At 43.5% G+C, this 20,005-nt stretch overlaps 1 protein-coding gene across 1 annotated transcript in view; it reads left to right on the plus strand.

Annotated features, from left to right (window-relative positions):
• Positions 1 to 5,333: 5,333 nt before the first annotated feature.
• LOC112217780 (SAM and SH3 domain-containing protein 1-like) overlaps positions 5,334 to 20,005 on the plus strand; it is a 311,457-nt gene continuing 296,785 nt past the window's right edge. The window contains 1 exon segment of the mRNA XM_042300861.1: positions 5,334 to 6,949. Coding sequence (XP_042156795.1) covers positions 6,443 to 6,949 — 507 coding nt within the window. The 5' untranslated portion in view covers positions 5,334 to 6,442.

Raw genomic sequence — 20,005 nt, forward strand, 5'->3', positions numbered from 1 at the left:
AAAGGCATTATAAGTTTCTACTGTAAAGGTGTACAGTCTCTACACTAAGTTCAACTTGAAAGTTGTCTAGAACCACATTGGATTCCTCCTCTCTCACCTTGTCATTAGGCTAGCAGGGTAGAGCAGGGCAGTATACCTCCGGGTGCCATTGTGTTTTACGACTGGCCATAGATCACCAGGTGATGTATCCGTCGTCCGTCGTCTGATTGCTTTTCTCCAATATCCCAGAGTCAGCGATCCCCAACTCCTCTCGCACACACACACACACACACACACATACACATACACACACACATACACACACACAGCCACATACATATGCACACACACCCAGCCATACACATACACACACACACCCAGCCACATACACCCAGCCACATACACTCAGCCACACACACCCAGCCACACACACCCAGCCACACACATATGCACACGCACACACACACTGCTCATCGGCTCTTCCAGCCTCTGGCCGGACCCTTGGCCTCTGGATTATCCCTTCATCTGTAATTAAACCCAGCCAAGGAGAACTGCTCTGCTGCTACTGCAGACTGGAGAGTAAAAACTGGGACTCAGAGAGGGCTCCATGTTTCATCACAGTTCAGAGACAGCCTGTCACTGATCTCAGACAAAGGTGTGTTTATGTGCATGCATGTGCGTGTGTGTGTGTATGTGTGTGTCCGTGCGTGTTTGTGTGTGTGTGTGTGTGTGTGTGTGTGTGTGTGTGTGTGTCCGTGCGTGTTTGTGTGTGTGTGTGTGTGTGTGTGTGTGTGTGTGTGTGTGTGTGTGTGTGTGTGTGTGTGTGTGTGTGTGTGTGTGTGTGTGTGTGTGTGTGTGTGTGTGCCTGTGTGTGTGTGCGTGTCTGTCTGTCTATGTGTGTGCGGGAGCACTTTAGTATAGTGGGAAATATGCTATTCTTTAACACAGAGACAGGGCTGTTGTTCTCTGCTGGTGTGTGATTGTGAGAAGGGTGTAATCCGGCAGTGACTGTCTTAGTGAAGCTCCTGATAAGATCACTATCCAGCTCTCTGATTGGACAAGAGTACAGTGACAACAGGTAATGACAAACATTCCCAATTACAATGCCAAAATGTAATCTTTCTCTTGGTCTAATCCCTTGCATTGTGATAGTGGGAGTGGAAACAAAGAGGGGCAATTGGCTTCCACAGGTTGTGATTCTGATGGATTCTGTCTGAAAGATTGACAGCAGCTTTTGGCCCCCTGTGTGTTGTCAGGTGGCTCACTGCATTAACTCTACTCTGCCCTGAGCTATATAAGCCCCCCCTCTCTCTGTCTTTCTGTCCCCCCTCCCTCTCTTTCTCTTTACCCACCCCTCTCTCTCAATTCAAGGGCTTTATTGGCATGGCTCTCTTTCTGTCCCTCCCTTCCTCGCTCTTCTCCCCTCCTGTTTAGGTAGGATACGGTGATATTAAGCTGCCAGGCAAGGGAGGTGAAAGCTGTGATCCTGACTCCTGACGTGTGAATTACCAGTTGGTCTTTCGGGATTGGAACCGACCCAGCCGTGTGTAATTAAAAGAGCATGAAGGCAGATCAAGTGCTTTCCTCAACTCCTAATTCAATGTTCCTGGAGGCTGCTAGAGATTCCACTGGGTGCCTTGTCTGAGAGTCCATGAAGCAGGATGGAAAAAGATCCTCTTGTTTTGATAGTTCATCTGAGATTGACTGTGAGTGGAGGGTAGATAGCTGTCTCCTTTATCAGCAAGCTATCAGCAAGCTATTGTAGAAGGTAATAGATTTAGCACCCTATTATTTAATTTGACACTGAAGACTCTACCACCAGCTAGCCCTCTCAGCAAATTCATTAAAAACTGTTTAGGGTGTCAGGCACCCTAGCTGCTAAGAGCGTTGGGCCAGTAACCGAAAAGTCGCTGATTCAAATCCCTGAGCCATATATGTTAAAAATCTGTCGATGTGCCCTTGAGCAAGGCACTTAACCCTAATTGGTTCTGTAAATTGTTCTGGATAAATGTCTGCTACAGGGATTACAGGAGGGAACTAAGTACACACCCCTGAGGGGCCCCAGTGTTAAGGATCAGCATGGCAGACGTGTTGTTGCCTACTCTTATCACCTGGGGGCGGCCCGTCAAGAAGTCCTGCAACTGGATCCTGGACTTCCTGAAGGGCTGCCCATCAGGGGTGTTTACTTAGTCCCCTCCTGTATTCCCTGTTCACCCACGACTGCGTGGCCAAACACGACTCCAACACCATCATTAAGTTTGCTGACGACACAACAGTGGTTGTTTTTTTGTTTTTGTTTTTCTTAACTCTTCTTGAACTGCACTGTTGGTTAAGGGCTTGTAAGTAAGCATTTCACGGTAAAGTCTACACTTGTATTCGATGCATGTGACAAATCAAGTTTGATTTGATGTTAATTTGCTGAATGACTAAAATGTAAATCTATTGAAATTCTTCTTACCCTGTTTGTCTAACGTCAGCCCTGTATGTAGAGATGAAGCTGAGTCTGACTGAATCGAGTCAGTAATCACAGCCTATCATCACCCACTCTGGGAGCTCTAGTCTGTCCTGAGCAGCCCCTGGAGACGCTGTTCTCCCCCAAAGCCTGTGATTGGATATCTTTTCCCACAATGAGGAGATCAGATACCAGGGAGCACAGCAGCACACCACCATGCAGCAGGGATTGAGAGAAAAGTCCATATTCCACATGCATCTGTGTGGGAGGAGGTTAAGGACTGCTCAGATACTAACACACCTCTCTTCTGATACCTCTCTCTAACACTCCACCATCCACTCTGAGTCAGATTGTCTTCTCCCAGCTCTGCCAATTTAAAGTCTTACCTACACCTGTATGGATGGTAGAGACCCACCTATGAAAGTCAAGAGAACTGTCCAGCAACGGGCCTGACATGTCATTCATGGTCTTCTGTATAGAGGTGATTCTTGGGCTTCCAAAGGGTTTCAAAATGAGGTTAAGCAGTGCATCACCAGAGGTGTTTTACCTAGATACCTGTAGCAGAGGAGGACCCAACCTCTCAACCCTTACCTCAAAATGAAGAGGCACAGACAGTACTAATAGCATGGTAAAGGCCTGCTTCCTGGCTGTCTCCTCTCTCCCCTCCCCTCTGGTTGTGTTTAATATTTCTGGCTTCTGGAAACCCGTCTGACCTACTCTCTCTTCATTAACACGACCCCCCCCACACACACACACACAGCTCAAATCACCATCCCCACCACTACCAGGCCGTGCTAATATTGTCCCCCTTATTCCGTAGGTGGTTAGGTAAATGTTAGACAAGCGTTTGTACATGTGGCCGAGGGCTTCTACCCTCCAGGGCAATGGTGATACACATCAGTGGTTCTGGAGGAGTAGGGCTTGTGCATACAATAGGAATGCCTTGTACAATGGCTTATACAGTTTGTGACTTGAAGACAATAATTATATTCACTCAAATAATATCAGAGCTGTGATTCCATGTATGATTCTCTGTGCCTGGATTTTACTATATTGAGCTGATATCAAGGAAACTAGCTAGTCTATGTAGAAATACATAAATAGATGTAACCCAAGAGACAAAAGTGAACTAAAATGTGTTACTGCATAGATAGATGCAGATAGATGATGTGAGGTGAGGCACTCTATGTTCATTAGTACAGCCCTATGTATTGTGCAAATTCCCATGCAGTCTGATAGCTGCTCCTGCCTCCTGCCTCCTGCCACCTTCACCACCCACTGCTCTCTAACTGGGTAGCTGAGTAGCGGGTTGGAAACATGGTATTCCTGGCACTACCCACCTTCTGAGTCCACCCAGCATGGCACGCACCACTGCCTGTTGCCCATATGCCAGTACGTGTCCCATAATGCCCTGTTTCTGTTACTGATCTAACGACATGTCACTCATGAAGGGTGACAGAGGACTTTAGGACAGGGAGGGGAAGAGGAAGTAAAATAAGCCCTGTAGATGAGTTAGAATCCTGGCTGTCGAGAAATAACTCTTTTTTCATTGGACATGATTGGTATAACATCTGCTAAACATCTGTATGTGACAAATACAAGTCGATTCCATTTTTGATTTGATTTGAGTAATTTACTGTAGAGTGATGTAAAGGATGAGGTCAGAGATTAACACACAAACACACCCAAACAAACTGTCTGATGTCTAAGCATGGATATTCCTCCTCTTTCCTATGACTCTCTTTCCAAAAGGCAATATTATTATCTACACCAGCTCTTGGTTATATGTTCTGTATTCTGTCTCTTGAAAATCCTCCCTCCAACACAACTCCCCCTAATACCCTGACATGCATTTCTGTCATGTTTCTGACATGTTCCTGACTTTCCGCTCCAAGATGAGGCTATTTGAAATGCATCTCCTCTCCCCTGACTTGTGTGTTGTGTTTGTACTACGCGAGCTGCATGTCATAATGGGCAGCACAGCTCAAATCCCTCCCAGGCAGCAGCAGAGTCTGTGGTGATTGTATCAAACTGACCTCTAACAAGCTGTCAGCTCTGGTTTGATAAAGCATGCATGTATCACTGCTGAGGGCCTGGCATCCACATGGAAAGTCACCGAGGACAGGTCTGTGCCCCCCATCCCCCCCATCCCCCCCATCCCTCCCTGTTTTTCCTTCCTCTCCAATATTGTCTCATCCGCTGGCTGATGCTGTCCTGTGGTGCAGCCTCGGCATCCAGCAAGACAGGAAGGGGAGAGCACTGCACATTGGACTCTAGATAGGGAATCATGGAGAGAGGAGAGAAATAAGAGAAGCACAATCAAAAGTGTCATATGGTCTTCCATGTATGGAAAGGGCCCAGTGGGTGTCCTCCTCTGTCTGCAGCAGTAGAGAGGTTGAACAAAAACGTAAGCAACATTCAATATGGCCCTTAAGTGTTTAATTCCCTGGTTTGATATGGTGAGAGTGAGTCAGTGGAGTAGTCTGTGTTCTAGAGCCCTGTGTGAGGCAGCAAGCTGTTTCAGCTAGTGAAAGGACTATGGGCACTCTCCCACTCTCGCTTGGTCCCTTTCTCTCCCTCCCTCCCTCCCTCCCTCTTTTTCTCTCTCTCTCTCTCTCTCTCTCTCTCTCTCTCTCTCTCTCTCTATCTCCCTCTCTCTCTTTGTCTAAAAAAGTAAAAGCAACATCAAAACAAAGAGCAGTTATTATGTGATAATTTGGCGATTGCAATTTTTAGTTTAATCCTTTAATAAATTCAACGAAGTAAAACCAGTATTTCAGTACCTCAACTGTTAGACAGGGGATGCTAGTGCGTGATGAGAAACGAGTTCAGGGACATACTGAATGAGAGGGAGAGGGAGCGAAAGAGAAAGAGACACTGAGCGGAGAGAGAAATCACACGGAGTAGGAGAGACACGTGAATCAAACCAGAAACGAGACTGCTCATTTAAACTGTATGACAGGCGGATGGAATGCGCTCTCAGAGCATCTTGCGGTTAACTTTGGACTCTGTGTGGGGACTCGTTGACCGTGCGCGCATGGGTTCCGTGACAGGTTGTAAAGAAGGAATTCCAACACTATTTTTAAAGCCACACGCGGATCTGGGGGCGTGGACCGCTCGAGCACAGACTGTTTGGTTCGAGGAACATTTTAATGTGACTGTTGGATGTGGATTGTCGTACCGCTCTACCGGCTTGGAGTGCCCCGGCATACCCAAAGCATTTGGACACAACACGGTCCGAGCTGTCGCTCTCGTTGGTTCGGGATTGCTTTGAGTTTAAAATTATATTTTCTGTCAATTTCCCTGTGGAATACGTACATTTTGCTCCGATTGAGGGATTACAAGAGTGAGGGCGGCGTGGAAGGAATAGGTTACTACAGCGGGAGCAAAGCGTCTCCAAATGGCGCAACGTTGGAACGTTTATGATTACATATAACTAAACCAATTACTGAATACGGTAACACTTTCTAATCCGTCTAAATCTGGAACAATTCTTGGTTTTAAATAATGATTTTTTTCTTTGCCTAAAGTGATTGTTTACCGTGAACCTGGCATGTCAATATGGGCGAGTAACATCGATGGCAAATGACATCGGGGATTTGAGCGCTATCACTGCATCCACTGAACTCATCTCCGTCTGCAAATATTGGCATGTGTCAAAGGATATCAGTGTATTTCGTTTCACTGACCTTTTTCACCAGACGGGTTTATTGGATGTTATCACAGAATAACGGGAGGCCATATATTCCATATTCCCTATCAAAAATAATAGAATTTTGAACTACGTAGCCTACAGTTTAGGCTATTATTTTTGAGTCATGGATTCTAACATTTGCATTGTCCTTTCTTCGTGTGTTCCTGACATTTAGACTGCATTAATTGCGAAGATACTGCCATTTTCATTTGCATTTAACAATGAGATTTAAAATCCGTTTGGGGAAGTAATTATTGGTGGTGTTCTGTTCTGCACTCTTTACATTAGCCTATTTACAGTAGCTACAACACCCAAACATGACAAGCACCGGACCTGTCATCGTGTTTGAGTGGCTGAAGACCCTCCAGCTCTCTCAGTATGTGGAGTCCTTCGTGGATAACGGCTACGATGATCTGGAAGTTTGCAAACAAATTGGAGACCCCGACCTGGATGCTATCGGTGTCTACATACCGCACCACCGGCAAAGGATCCACGACGCGGTGCAAAGGCTGAAAGACGATGATAAGGAGACTGCGGCGGGGCTGTATTTTACACTTGAGCCGATGCCCCCCGCGTCCGAAATGTGTCCTAGTCACCTGGTGGACCAGTACGAGTCTAAACTCCGGGGGTCCAAGTCTTGGACCGAACCGAATAGTGACCGGGTCGGGAGGAATGGGGGCGCGTATCTGGGCGCGCAGAGGAACCTGACGCTTGGAAACCGGAGGGAGCTGGTGATTTACCCCAAACTGAAGCTGAAGATCATGATTAGGGATAAAGTCATCAGAGATGGAGTCAACCTTGCCAGGCCACCATACTCAAACAAGGTGAGATCATCATCAAGACTATACCTCTCACTGGAAAGCTGTATAACCAATGCATACCATCATTATAACCGGTCCCATGTCATGCAAAGGATAATCAGTCATCCAAATCATTTTGAATCAGAGAAAGATGCTACTCATGATATAAATGTTGGGTTGGGTATGCTATATCATAGATATGCATCTCAGATCAAGTGGTTATTGTCTGAGCCATTGCTGGTAGTCAGGCCTCAGGAGAGCCCTGTCTGGCCCTATTGTCCCCTGGGGATGTGTCCTTGTCTGGCCCTATGTTCCCTTGGGATTGTGTGAGTTAGTGAATGCTGCCGTGGTGACGGCTGGCTGCTGTGGATCAATGAGCGGGAAGAGGAGGAGCCTTCAATCATTCTCTGATTTCCTGTAGAGAGAAGCACACTTGGATGATTGATTAATTCACACTCACCTATCTAGTGTTTCTCACCTGTCTGTCCAGACCCCAGACCTCTCTGAGGATTTGGATCAACCTGCGTCATCATGCTCATTTTGGCCCAGGCCAATTTAGTTGATGAACGTGTGTCGTCATCATTGATTAGCAGCAGTCTAAATTGAGGGTGTCCATCTGGTTTTCTGCTGGAGCTCATTAGAGGAGGCAGATTGATAGCATCTTTACATCAGATCAGTGGTCTTACATCAGATGCTCAGCCTACTGAGGGCTCACTCAATGACCACTTTGTTAGTACAGAGAAGAAAGTGAGAGACACATACACACACATACACATAGCTTTTGTCACCATAGCCGTGCAATGCAATGTACATCACATTTTTTGGGATACGATGAAAAAGATCAGTGTTTTATTCTACAGAGAGATTCTCCTGAGAGAAAATAGCATTTCAAAGCATTATCTCATGCACATGTTCTTTCAAGGGTTTCCAATTGAATTGATCCTTAAATCTTGAAATCTTACAATGAACATGCAGACTTTATTTGGGATTTCAAAGTGATCAATATTCAAATTGCAGTGTTTTGTCAGCACTTCTTCTGCCTCTTTGTATTCCTGGCATTATCCCTTTTCCTATAAATGGGAATCCCACAGAGATTTGAGATTTTTCCAGGACTATGGCTAACGTCACTTTGAAACAAATTGTTGTCTCCAGACGGTTAAAGGCTGTATTTATTTAGAGCCAAAGCTTCGACACTGAGGCTTTGGAGGAGAATGAGCAGTTCAAGGTCTCTCTCTCGCTCTCTCTGTGTGTGTGTGTGTGTGTGTGTGTGTGTGTTTGCTTGCTTGCTTGCTTGCATGCGTGTATACATACAGTATGTGAGTGTGAAACCCAGCAGTAGAGTGTTGAATGTGATCCAGGCCAGTAGTCTTCTCCTCAGGAGCGAGTCAATTGTGAGGAGCCCTCAGTGATGGAACTGTGACCAGCTGGCCTCTGATTGGTCAGTGCAGGGTTCTTCTCTCTGCCCCTGAGACCAGACATGGTAGTCTCAACAAGGCTTATATAGTACATTAAATACAGCATAGATAAGCAAATGGCGGTTGTGTAGAAGGGTCAGTGTCTGGTAACTCTATGTTCACACTGTTTCTCTGTTTGTTTTTGTGCTTAATTTGTAAACACAGTACTTCATCCAGCACTGCTCAGTGATGATGCTCTGAAATGTCGTTGACTGCCACGTCCCTATGAGGCTATAGGACCATAAGCCAACAATTCACTACTAGGGCTCTGCTGGGAGACATTAATACCCATGATCCTTATCTAGACCACAGGGAGCCCTTGTCTGGGGGGGACATAGAGAGACACAGACAGAGCCAGAGAGAGAGAGAAAGAGAGAGGGGGGGTATCATTGCTCGAACACGTCTATGATTGCACAGTTCTGTATTTCTCATTGGAGAACAATACTAGCATTATTGATAGTGTTTGGTGTGTAATTGTTGTGTGCAGTGCAGTCATATTGCTTGCTAATGGCTACTTAGATACTACACTTGTGCTTATTGATTTTCTTGGTTCCTTTTAATTCCTTCATTGCATTTTCCTGACTGAGAAGTGACATTGACACCATCAACGACAAATGCGTTTGGAAACGAGTGAAACAAATGAACTGCCATGCCATAGCTCATCCTCTTGCTGTGTTGTGGTGACAATGTTGCCATTCCAGAGCATGGAGGCTGAGGAGACACAAGGAGAGGGGTACTTTACTCTCTGCATCTACTTTCTGCTATCTAGAAGATGTTATGTCTGACCATATTGAATCACAGACCCAGTGTAATGCTGTCCCTGAAGCACACAGAGATTTGTGATCAAAGCATGTCAGTTTCTGCTAATTAAAGTGGAGATGTTCAGTTGAGTAAGAAAAATGTTTTTTAAAATGTGCCCTGTCTTCAGATGCCAAAAGGCTTGCAGAAACAGCATCAGTTAACAGGATGGTGCTCTGCCCTATATTTCCTCTTGATCCAGCCAATCAGATGATCTGGAATGAATCGGAATGGCAGCTCGTTAAATGTTATGGCTTTTTGTGACGCTGATTTGAATCTCTACTATTTCAGTTACAAATCGTCCACGATTTGACTGTCCATGAATGTCCGCGTTGTAGGGCGTTAGATAGCAGCCTCTGTCCTGTACACCTCCACAATACTAGTATTTCCTCTGTATGCCCTGTGTCTGTGTGGTTAGGAAGTGGAAGCTAAACTCAGGGAGATGCTCCCATTGTTTGACTGCAGGCTGATGGAGCCACGTGTCCATTCACTCGTGTTGTGTTTTGGATTTCCGATTTCCGCCCATGGAATAGCACTGAGGAGACAAGTGGCCTGCATTGTCCTGATGGGAGGGTGATGAAACCACTGGGTGTCATGTGGAGAGGATGACTGTACATAGATGTAAGTTTATGCTGCTCAAACAGAAACAGGAATGGAATCAGTGTTTGTTAAGAGGACTGGGCTGCTGATGCTGATCTAAGGTCAGCTTAGCATTTCCCCCATGTCAGGATTTGTGGAGGGTAAGCTGTTCCTAGATAAGTTCTTACGGGAAACTTCACATCACTTGTTCAAAGCCTTAAACTGACCTGAGAGCAGTTGATTCAATCTGGTGGGAGTTTTTATCAAGCTTGTGGCTTAATGCTCCTTACCAATGTGAGACATTCAGTTAATACATGGAGTTGTTGAGTCTTTGTGAGGGAAGATGGAAAGGCAGTATGGGGTAGTTGATGCTATTATTGGCTTCCTCCCTGAGTGAAAGGACAAGATCGTCACCTTCCATGCTTCACTCTAACCTTGCTTCCTCTCTTAGTTCTTTGAATATACTCGCCTTTCATGAAATCAGCTTTCTGTTAGAGGTCCTCTAGTTGGCCTAATGAGAAAATGACCATGGTCCACTCCTGCATTATGGCTATAGAAACCCCTTAGGCCAGACTGAAGTACAGCCAAACCATAGTGTGAAAAAGAGCTTTGTTTATAGAGATTTAACTTCCTGAATGTTTCAGATATAAGATAGGGGTCATAACAATGTATCATTCATGTGGTGTAGTATAGTGCTAAGTAAAATAATATACATTTCTGTGTTACAATTTTATGCTACATGCATTATCCATAACACTGTTCCCCACTCAAAATAGCATTTAACCCCGGGAGAATAACTCTTTCCCAAACAAATCACATTTTATTGGTCACATACACATATTTAGCAGATAATATTGCAGGTGTAGCGAAATGCTTGTGTTCCTTGCTCCAACAGCGCAGTAGTATCTAACATTTCACAACAATATACACAAATCTAAAAGTAAAATAATGGAATTAGAAATATATAAATCATGTCCGAGTGGCATTGACTAGAATACAGTAGAATACAATATATACATATGAAATGAGTATAAAACAGTATGTAAACATTATTTAAGATACTAGTGTTCCATTTAAAGTGACCAGTGATATCCATCTCTCCGCTTTCTCATAAAGAAGACGGTATGCTCTGTTTTACATAATTAAGAGCTTTTTCCTTATTGATAAGCCAGGCAGCAGAGTAATTTGGTGAAAGCTTTTCGTTTAGCCAAGAATCTTCTTTTCTTCATGTTACACCCTGTGGGCTGGCAAGCTGCCAAAAGACGGGAAAAGGTGACCCTTTAGAATGGAACGGCCCTGGTGTTTGCCAAGGTTTCTGCTGAAAGTCCTGTTTGCTCTCAGCCTTTATCAAGGACCATTTAAAGGTGTAATCAACAACTGCTCGTAAAAAGGAAGTCATAAAATGTCAAGGATGGCCGTATGGGCTTGAGTCAGGGAGAGAAAGTAAATTAGCGAGACAGGTAAAGGATAGAGGATGGGGAGTTCTCATAGAGGGAAGGACCACACTCATTCCCTTCACACAAAACACACTCAAATTGCTTTACTACCAGTCTCCTTTTATTCTACAGAGGTTAAACCTCTTAGAGCTACCCCCTACTTTTTTCAATTTCCGCCTGACGACATGCCCAAATCTAACTGCACAGTCAGGCACAGCACCAAGGATATGCATATTCTTGGTACCATTTGAAAGAAAACACTCTGAAGTTTGTGTAAATGTGAATTGAATGTAGGAGAATATAACACAATAGATCTGGTTTAGATAATACAATGAAAAAAAACATACATTTTTCTTTTTATCGTTGTATCATCATCTTTAAAATGAACCAGATAAAGCAAACATTCAGATAGGATGATGGGGACAATTTCAGTGAAAAACATAAGAGGGCAACAGTACTTGTGCAAAGTTTCAGAATGATAACTTCCAAAATGAGTGTGCTTACATGACACCCCCCCCCCAAAAAAAAAAAACATGACAAAAATATATATACATTTACAAAATAACACTTTCAATATTTGGAAGACCCTCAGTCCTCTACACAATATTGTGCTGCTGATGCCAGGTGCCATAGCACATCCATGCCTGCAGAAATATATTTGGGCAGATGAACACCACTTGTGGCAGGAGTTGGATGAACCAGCTTCAGTGGGGGATGGACACCTTGGCAGTGTCACTGTGAAAGAAAATGTGCAGTTAGAATTGTTTCACATATGAGCCCTGTATCAACAGGTATAATAAACAGATTACAGAGTACAGGGAACATAAGGTTGAATATATTATTATAGACATGCTAGATCTACTGTCTCATTTATATTATGACATTTCAGCTAGATCTACTGTCTCTATTATATTATGACATACCAGCTAGATCTACTGTCTTTATTATACTACAACAGACCAGCTGTATCTACTGTCTCCATTTCACTTTGGCCATTGTTGTGGACCTGCCCTCCCCTCAACAGCCTCAAATAGGCTATTTCATTTCCCAAATAATATTTTATATTATTAATTTCAAACAACGGCATTAGCATGACAAGAACTTACCAGTCCCAAACGATGTCCTCTCCGTTCAAAAAATATTCCTCCATTTGGGAATCGCGAAATGAATCGTCCTCGATCAATTTCTTCTAAAATTGTGTGTACATCTGTATATCTAGACTTAGATTCAGCTTTCCCTGATTTAGTTGCCATAGTGATTGATATATAAACAGCTGAATATGCGCTTTACCAAAACAATGCTGTGTGCAACATGTGTTGCTCCTCCCGGTATGAATCGTCAATGGCGAATTAACCTCTTTACGCCGGAGTTTACTACATGGGTTGGTCTTCCAACACATAAACATTACATATTGCCGTTTACCTCAGCTCATTGGCTATCTACCCAGCTACATTTCAAGACGATCAGTGGTCATTGGCTTAAAATACAGTCAATCAACGAAACAGCGGGCAAATCATTGGTGCACAATGATGCCATTACTTGTTGTCTTCAAATCGGTTTCTTTCAGTCATTACGTCCCGCGAAATGACCCATCAGGTTTGGTTGTGTTACAAACAAACCAGTTGATTGCAGTGAAACCAAACATGACTGGAAAAGTCACATTTTGTGTGTGTATTTACCTCGAATGTAAATATTTACCTCGAATGTCATGTTAGGCTCTAAAAATGGATTTTATCAAACAAAAGACCCTTCATTGTGTAACAATGAGCATTGGGATTGCAACCAGAGGAAGATCGTCAAAGGTAAACAATTTATTTTATTGCAGTTTGTGATTTTGTTACGCCTGTGCTGGTTGAAATAGTTGTTTTTTATGGGGCTCTATCCTCAGATAATCGCATCATATTCTTTCGCAGTAAATCCTTTTTTAAATCTGACAACGCAGTTGGATTAGCAAGATTCTAGGCTTTCAAAACATGTGAGACACTTGTATTTTCATGAATGTTTAATATGACTATTTATGTAGCGATCACCGTATGTTGTCGACCGGGTTCCGTGCGCAGATAGGGTAAAGGCTGCCAAATATAGCCTCTTCCTAGATCAGTTAGTGCTGTCTTGCCAAATCCTATGGTAATTGTCATGTCAACAACTATAAAAGTTTGCTGTACAGCACCAACAGACTTGGTACCAGGCTATGCATGATAAACACTAGCACTTGAGAACCTGAACAACATCTGGGTGTGTTGTGTCTAGGCTGTTAGCTAGTTCACTCATCTTTGACCCCTACTGGGTTTGACCTGCTAGCTGAGCTGGGGGGATCCTGATCGGAGTTGACAAGAGGAAACGGACCATACAGTACTACAGTCCCTCTGGGTCTCAATGGTTCTAGCTCCAGTACACTATCAGAATATAACATTTACATTTTGGGTAATAGGGCCTCCGTACTGTGCGCTCAGTGCTGTAATGTACAGGTAACTGCCAAAATAAAGGAAACACACGCATAAAGTGTCTTAATAGGGCGTTGGGCCACCACGACCCCTCGAACTGCTTCAATGTATCTTGGCATAGATTCTATAATAGATTCTATAAGTGTTTGGAACTCTATTGAAGGGATGCGACACCATTCTTCCATAATTTGGTGTTTTGTTGATGGTGGTGGAAATCTTGTCTCAGGCGCCACTCCGGAAATATTCAATTGGGTTGAGATCTGGTGACACACAGACACACACACACACACACACACGCACCCTTTAAACCCTCTACGCTCCTTTGAGACCACTCTCAAAGTCACTGAGATCTCTTCTTCTAACTATGGTAGTAAAATACTGGGCATTTTTATACATGACCCTAAGATTGATGGGATGTTAATTGCTTAATTAAGTCAGGAACCACACCTGTGTTGAAGCAAGTTCTTTCAATATACTTTGTATCCCTCATTTAATCAAGTGTTTCCATTATTTTGGCAGTTACCTGTATGTGAGGCTCCTGAGCTCTTCCACAGCTGTCAAAAGAAATCAGATATATATGCACCCTCAGTCTTGTGAAGTTTTCTGGAAATTAAAGGAGTAGCCTGCTACGTATTTTCTCCATAGAGAATGGTGTGTCATTGTTTTATCAGAGCACCACAGAACGTTTTAATGGCTGGCTTTCTGTCCAGTCGGGCCCACAGAGACAGACAGACATGACCACCCTTCTCCAAGGAACAAGTGAAAATGTGGGAAAAGCAGTGTAACACTGTGTGCAGCTGGCCTTCTCATTTCACTGGGACGTTTTCCTACTGTGCTCTTTGTTTCTCACATAATCAAGTGGCTTTTAAGCAGCTTTAGTCATACTTGAAAACTTGCTTATGTGAGGCTGTGGGCGTAAGTATACCATTCAAATTACCCAGAAACACAGTTGAAATGCTTCAAATACTCTAATGAATACTTTACATAACATTTACAGTTATAATGATAATTGATAATTGTTTAGAAATCTATCACGGCATATATGTTGTAAAGTTTTAGCCACAGTATATACTCAGCTTCTTAGTCTAATTCTATACTGGCAAGATATATGTCCCTCATATGGCACATCCATATCACTTACAGAGCTATGCATAGTCATGGCAACACCTTTAAATAAAGCGTCCAGGCTATGTTGTTGCTGGATGCTCCAGCCATGACTATTTCCACTGTAGAAGAGGTCCTGATGAGACATGAATGACAGATATGTTATCAGATATGTTATCAGATATGTTATCAGATATGTTATCAGATATATCAGATATGTTATCAGATATGTTATCAGATATGTTATCAGATATGTTATCAGATATATCAGATATGTTATCAGATATGTTATCAGATATGTTTTCAGATATGTTATCAGATATATTATCAGATATGTTATCAGATATGTTATCAGATATATCAGATATGTTATCAGATATATCAGATATGTTATCAGATATATCAGATATGTTATCAGATATTTTATCAGATACGTTATCAGGTATATTATCATATATATTATCAGATATGCTGTCAGATATATCAGATATGTTATCAGATATTTTATCAGATACGTTATCAGATATATTATCATATATATTATCAGATATGCTGTCAGATGTGTTATCAGATATGTTATCAGATATATTATCAGATATGTTATCAGATATGTTATCAGATATATCAGATATATCAGATATGTTATCAGATATGTTATCAGATATATCAGATATGTTATCAGATATTTTATCAGATACGTTATCAGATATATTATCATATATATTATCAGATATGCTGTCAGATGTGTTATCAGATATGTTATCAGATCAGTGTTACAGCTACAAGTACAACACCATAATGAATCAATCCTGTTCTCCAACATGGACAGCAAAGCAAATGAAGCAATCAAGTGCCCCTGTAGGATAGAGAGTGACAAGAGTGCAGGCTCCAGCATCTGTGTGTGTCAGGAACCAGATTGCACACATCCCCATTGCGTGTAGATCACAGTCGGGTTGATTAAAGAAGGGATCATTATACCAACCTATTCTGTAGACAGTGATTGGAGCCCACAGGAAATCACTTTGTGTGCAATCAAAACATAGAATCATTTGTGGTTGTAGCCCATAGAGTTGGCCTTTGTTATATCTTCTTATATTTGCATGTGTGTGACCTATTGTGTCTCCCTCCCACTATGCACACCACCAGTCAGGGGTCATGCACCGGGGTGCCTTTGAAGGCAGGGGTTGCCATAGAAACAGATTGTGAGTATTTAAAGATTAGTTACCTTGTTTGTCCGGCTGCATGTAGTCTGGGATTGGTGGTATTAGGAGGTTAAGTGGCAGAGTGCAGGTTGGGATTATTGCATTTTATTGCATAATTCTGGCAAAGATGCAATAACTCCAGTATTTGTCCTGCATTGCTTGTTCACCATCTTATTTTTAGATTGGGAGACTATTTGTTTTCAGCTTTTTTATTTCCAGACATATGGTGAGCAATATGTTAAGAACAACCTAATCGCAATAAAATCCCACTATTGAATCACACTACCTATAGAATTGTGAGAATTGCAATACGTATCGTATCGGCACCTAAGCATTGTGATAATATCGTATCATGAGGTCCCTGGCAATTCCCAGCCCTAGCTAGTCCTGATAATGTGTTCTTTTAGAGGGCTTATTATTTGAAAATTGCAATGTAGTTCTTAAATGACTCCAACCTTTAGGGTCAAATGTCTTCAGAGGTCAATCCTATAGGTTTTTACTGCATAGCTATAAAATAACCCTCTTTTTCATAGTCACGACTCTGCTTTTATAAAAGGTGGCAGAGCACTTTCTCCAGTTTGTTTTCCCAGCCCTAGCCCCTGTCTCCCCAGTCCCCACGGTCTCTGTGTCAAATGGATAGCGTAATCCCTTCTCTATGAAGATCGTGTTAAACGGGGGGAGTGAGGGATGAGGGCGCTCCCTCCAGAGCATGGGTCCAGGATGCAGCATCATTAATCAGCAGCTGTAAAGCAACAGACAGGATATGATGTCAGGTGACCTTTCCCTGGTCCCTGGGAGGATGCCATGGTGTGTTCAGGTACACTAGTTACAGTGTCGACCTGCACCGAATGTCGCCCTGCACCAAGATTCGCCCTGCGCTGAATGTCGCCCTGCACCGAATGTCAACCTGCACCGAGTTTCGCCCTGCACTGAATGTCGCCCTGCACCGAATGTCGACCTGTACCGAGTTTCGCCCTGCACGCAATGTCGATCTGCACCGAATGTCGACCTGCACCGAATGTCGCCCTGCACCAAGATTTGCCCTGCACTGAATGTCGCCCTGCACCGAGTTTCGCCCTGCACTGAATGTCGCCCTGCACCAAATGTCGCTGTGCACCGAGTTTCGCCCTGCACGCAATGTCAATCTACACCGAATGTCAACCTGCTGTTCGCGCGGTGTGTTTTAGGGACTAGCCGTGGGTGGCCGTTTACAACATTTTCCAACTATTCTACATCACTTTTCAAATTACGGCTTAGTACTCTCGGCCGGCAAATACTACCGGTGTGTCGAGAATTTAAGACCACCAACAGCAGTCACACTATTACACTGTCCTCTTTAAGACACTTCTTAGACAGCATGAGTCATTTAACAGAATGATGAGAGGAGTTGGCCTAATCCTAACACCTATCAACTTGTATGTCAGAATGGTCCCATGGTCCACAGGGCAAGAGTGTGAGAGATAGTGAGAAAGAGAGAGAGGGGGGAGTGGGATTATCCTGTCTGAAGGTATTATAAGGGTCGGGGTAAGGAAGGTAAGGAACGAACACTGCTCCGCCAGAGAACCCACCCCATCTCCCCCTCCCACTCTCTCCTCTCTAATTGGTCCATTTCCAATGCATCAGTGTAGGGCTGTGCAGAGAGGCTTTGATCATGGGGACCACACGGGTGTTGCTGTGTCTCTGTACCTGGCTGAGGGGCTTTGTAGTGGCTGTGCCTGGCAGGGTTGTAAAACACTGTGACTCTACATACCCAGCTGGATCCAGACCTTCATTAGCCTAAACAACCAGTTATTATCGCACATCCTGTTTTTATATCATTATAAACTGTGTGGCTCGAGCCCTGAATGCTGATTGGTTGACAGCCGTGGTGTATCAGACCGTATACCATGGGTATGATAAAACATGTATTTTTACTGCTCTAAATTATGTGAGTAACCTGTTTATAATAGCAGTAATGCACCTCTGAGGTTTGTGGTATATGGCCAATATACTACAGCTAAGGGCTGTATCCAGGCACTCCGCGTTGCATCGTGCAGAAGAACAGCCCTTAGCCGTGGTATATTGGCCATATACCACACCCTCCCGTGCCTTATTGCTTAAATAGACCACAGTCATTTTATGATTCTGACTCTTACTCTGGCCTGTGTTTTGTGGTTTGCCACCTCTGATACTGTAAGCATTAATCAAACATTTATGGGCTTGTCTGGAAGAGTAAATGCTGGTGTGTGTGTGCACGCGCATGTTTGGCTGTGTGCATGTGCATGTGTTCATGTGGGTGTGTGCATGTATATATGTGTGTGTGTGTGTGTATATAGCACGCTGCACAGCATGCTATGCCACAGAGAGGATGCTAATTATGGAAAGTGCATAACAGGTGCCAGTTTAATGTATGCTGCGGAGGCACTTTACCTCTGAGGCTCCCTGATAGTAATAGCCAATTAGGCTTGTATCAGCACTGATAGATCATGTACCCTAGTTAACTGATGTAACATGCAACCCTTTGATTTGCCTCTTTGGATTTTTGCTAACAGTACATTGTGAAATGGATTGTGCCGTTGGGAATGGAGAGAGAGATAGATGCAGATGTATATGTTATGATGGTGAGCTAGCTCATCAGGCTTATGCTGTGTGGCTGTGATCGGAGAGTCTTGGGGTTAACCAATCAGGGGCCATCATTAACAGTGCCAGTCGGGGCATGCTCAGTATGGAAGGTCAGAGTTCACTGGACTAATTATTTTTGTGTGCCCTCTCTAAATGTCAGGGTTCATTGTTAAATTCATTAAATAGGCCCACTAATTGCCCACTACTGTGTTTCATGGAAAGTGGAGGCAGCTAAGGCTCAATTGGGTTAACACAGTGACCTAGAGCCAGGAAATCAGATTTTAGGCTTTTAAATCCATTGAGTCTCCTGTCCAAACGGCTGTCCTACTTTTAATCTTTATCAGTAGCGAGGTCATTATTATGCTACGTCAATGCTAAATGGTTGACCTGCTAGAGCAGCGGTATTCAACTCTGACCCTACGAGGTCCGGAGCCTGCTGGTTTTCTGTTCTACCTGATAATTAAATGCACCCACCTGGTGTCTCAGGTCTGAATTAGTCCAGATTATAGGGGAACAATAAGAACAACGCATTGGAACTGGCTTCGAGGTCCAGAGTTGAGTTTGAGGGTGCTATAGGCTTGAAGGATGCTCACGTACTCCTGTGGCTATGTGAGGTCACTGTGTGTTAATGGTGGAGATTGATGCAGTCTGAGCTGCCAGGGTTGAACCACAGAACCACCATTTTGTGTCAGCAGATCTTTGTTGAAGGACGGCGCCAAACCAACCCTTGTTTGTTTTAATAGCTCTTGGGATTTGTTCTAAAGGGGAGGAATGTCCTGAAGATTAATGTGGAAATGTGTGGAAGGCTCCTTCTCTCCTTCTCCTCTGATTCCAAGGCTCTTTTGTGACAAATTGGGTTGGCCCTCCAGGCTTTGTCTCAGTTAGTTAGCTATAGCTCCAGCTCCACCCTCACTTTAGTCTTGGGGTTCTAGTTTCATACCAGGCCCATGGAGGAGGGAGTTGTTTCTTGGCCTGTGTTGACTGTGTGTAAACCTACTCATCAGAAAGCATGTCTTAATTAAAGCTGGCCTTGTTTGACATTCATGATTGTCCCCCTTTACGTAACCGTAGTGACGGCTTTTGAAATGTTTTCCCCCCATTCAAAGAGGATTATGCAAAAATTATTATTTGTTTTGACGCAGGGGTTTTCGAAAATAAATTCAGATTTTTTTGTTTAATTAACTGGATTTGTTCCCTTGACTACATTACAAGACTGGGAGAGACAGCTGAGTCTGCTGTTGTTGTTAGTTTGTTTATATTGAGGGCGGTATCTGCTGCCAAGATGGACTAACTAACTCTGATAATCTTTAGTTAATGTGTGGTGGTCAGTCTGGTCACAGCCTTGTGGTGACAGCCAGGAAAATGATCTCTTATTCTGTTAATCACAGGTGAAGTAACACGCACGCACATACACACATAGACAGACACACACAGACGCACGCACGCACGCATGCAGGCAGGC

This window comes from Oncorhynchus tshawytscha, linkage group LG18 (genome assembly GCF_018296145.1).
Source record: "Oncorhynchus tshawytscha isolate Ot180627B linkage group LG18, Otsh_v2.0, whole genome shotgun sequence".
Taxonomy (NCBI): domain Eukaryota; kingdom Metazoa; phylum Chordata; class Actinopteri; order Salmoniformes; family Salmonidae; genus Oncorhynchus; species Oncorhynchus tshawytscha.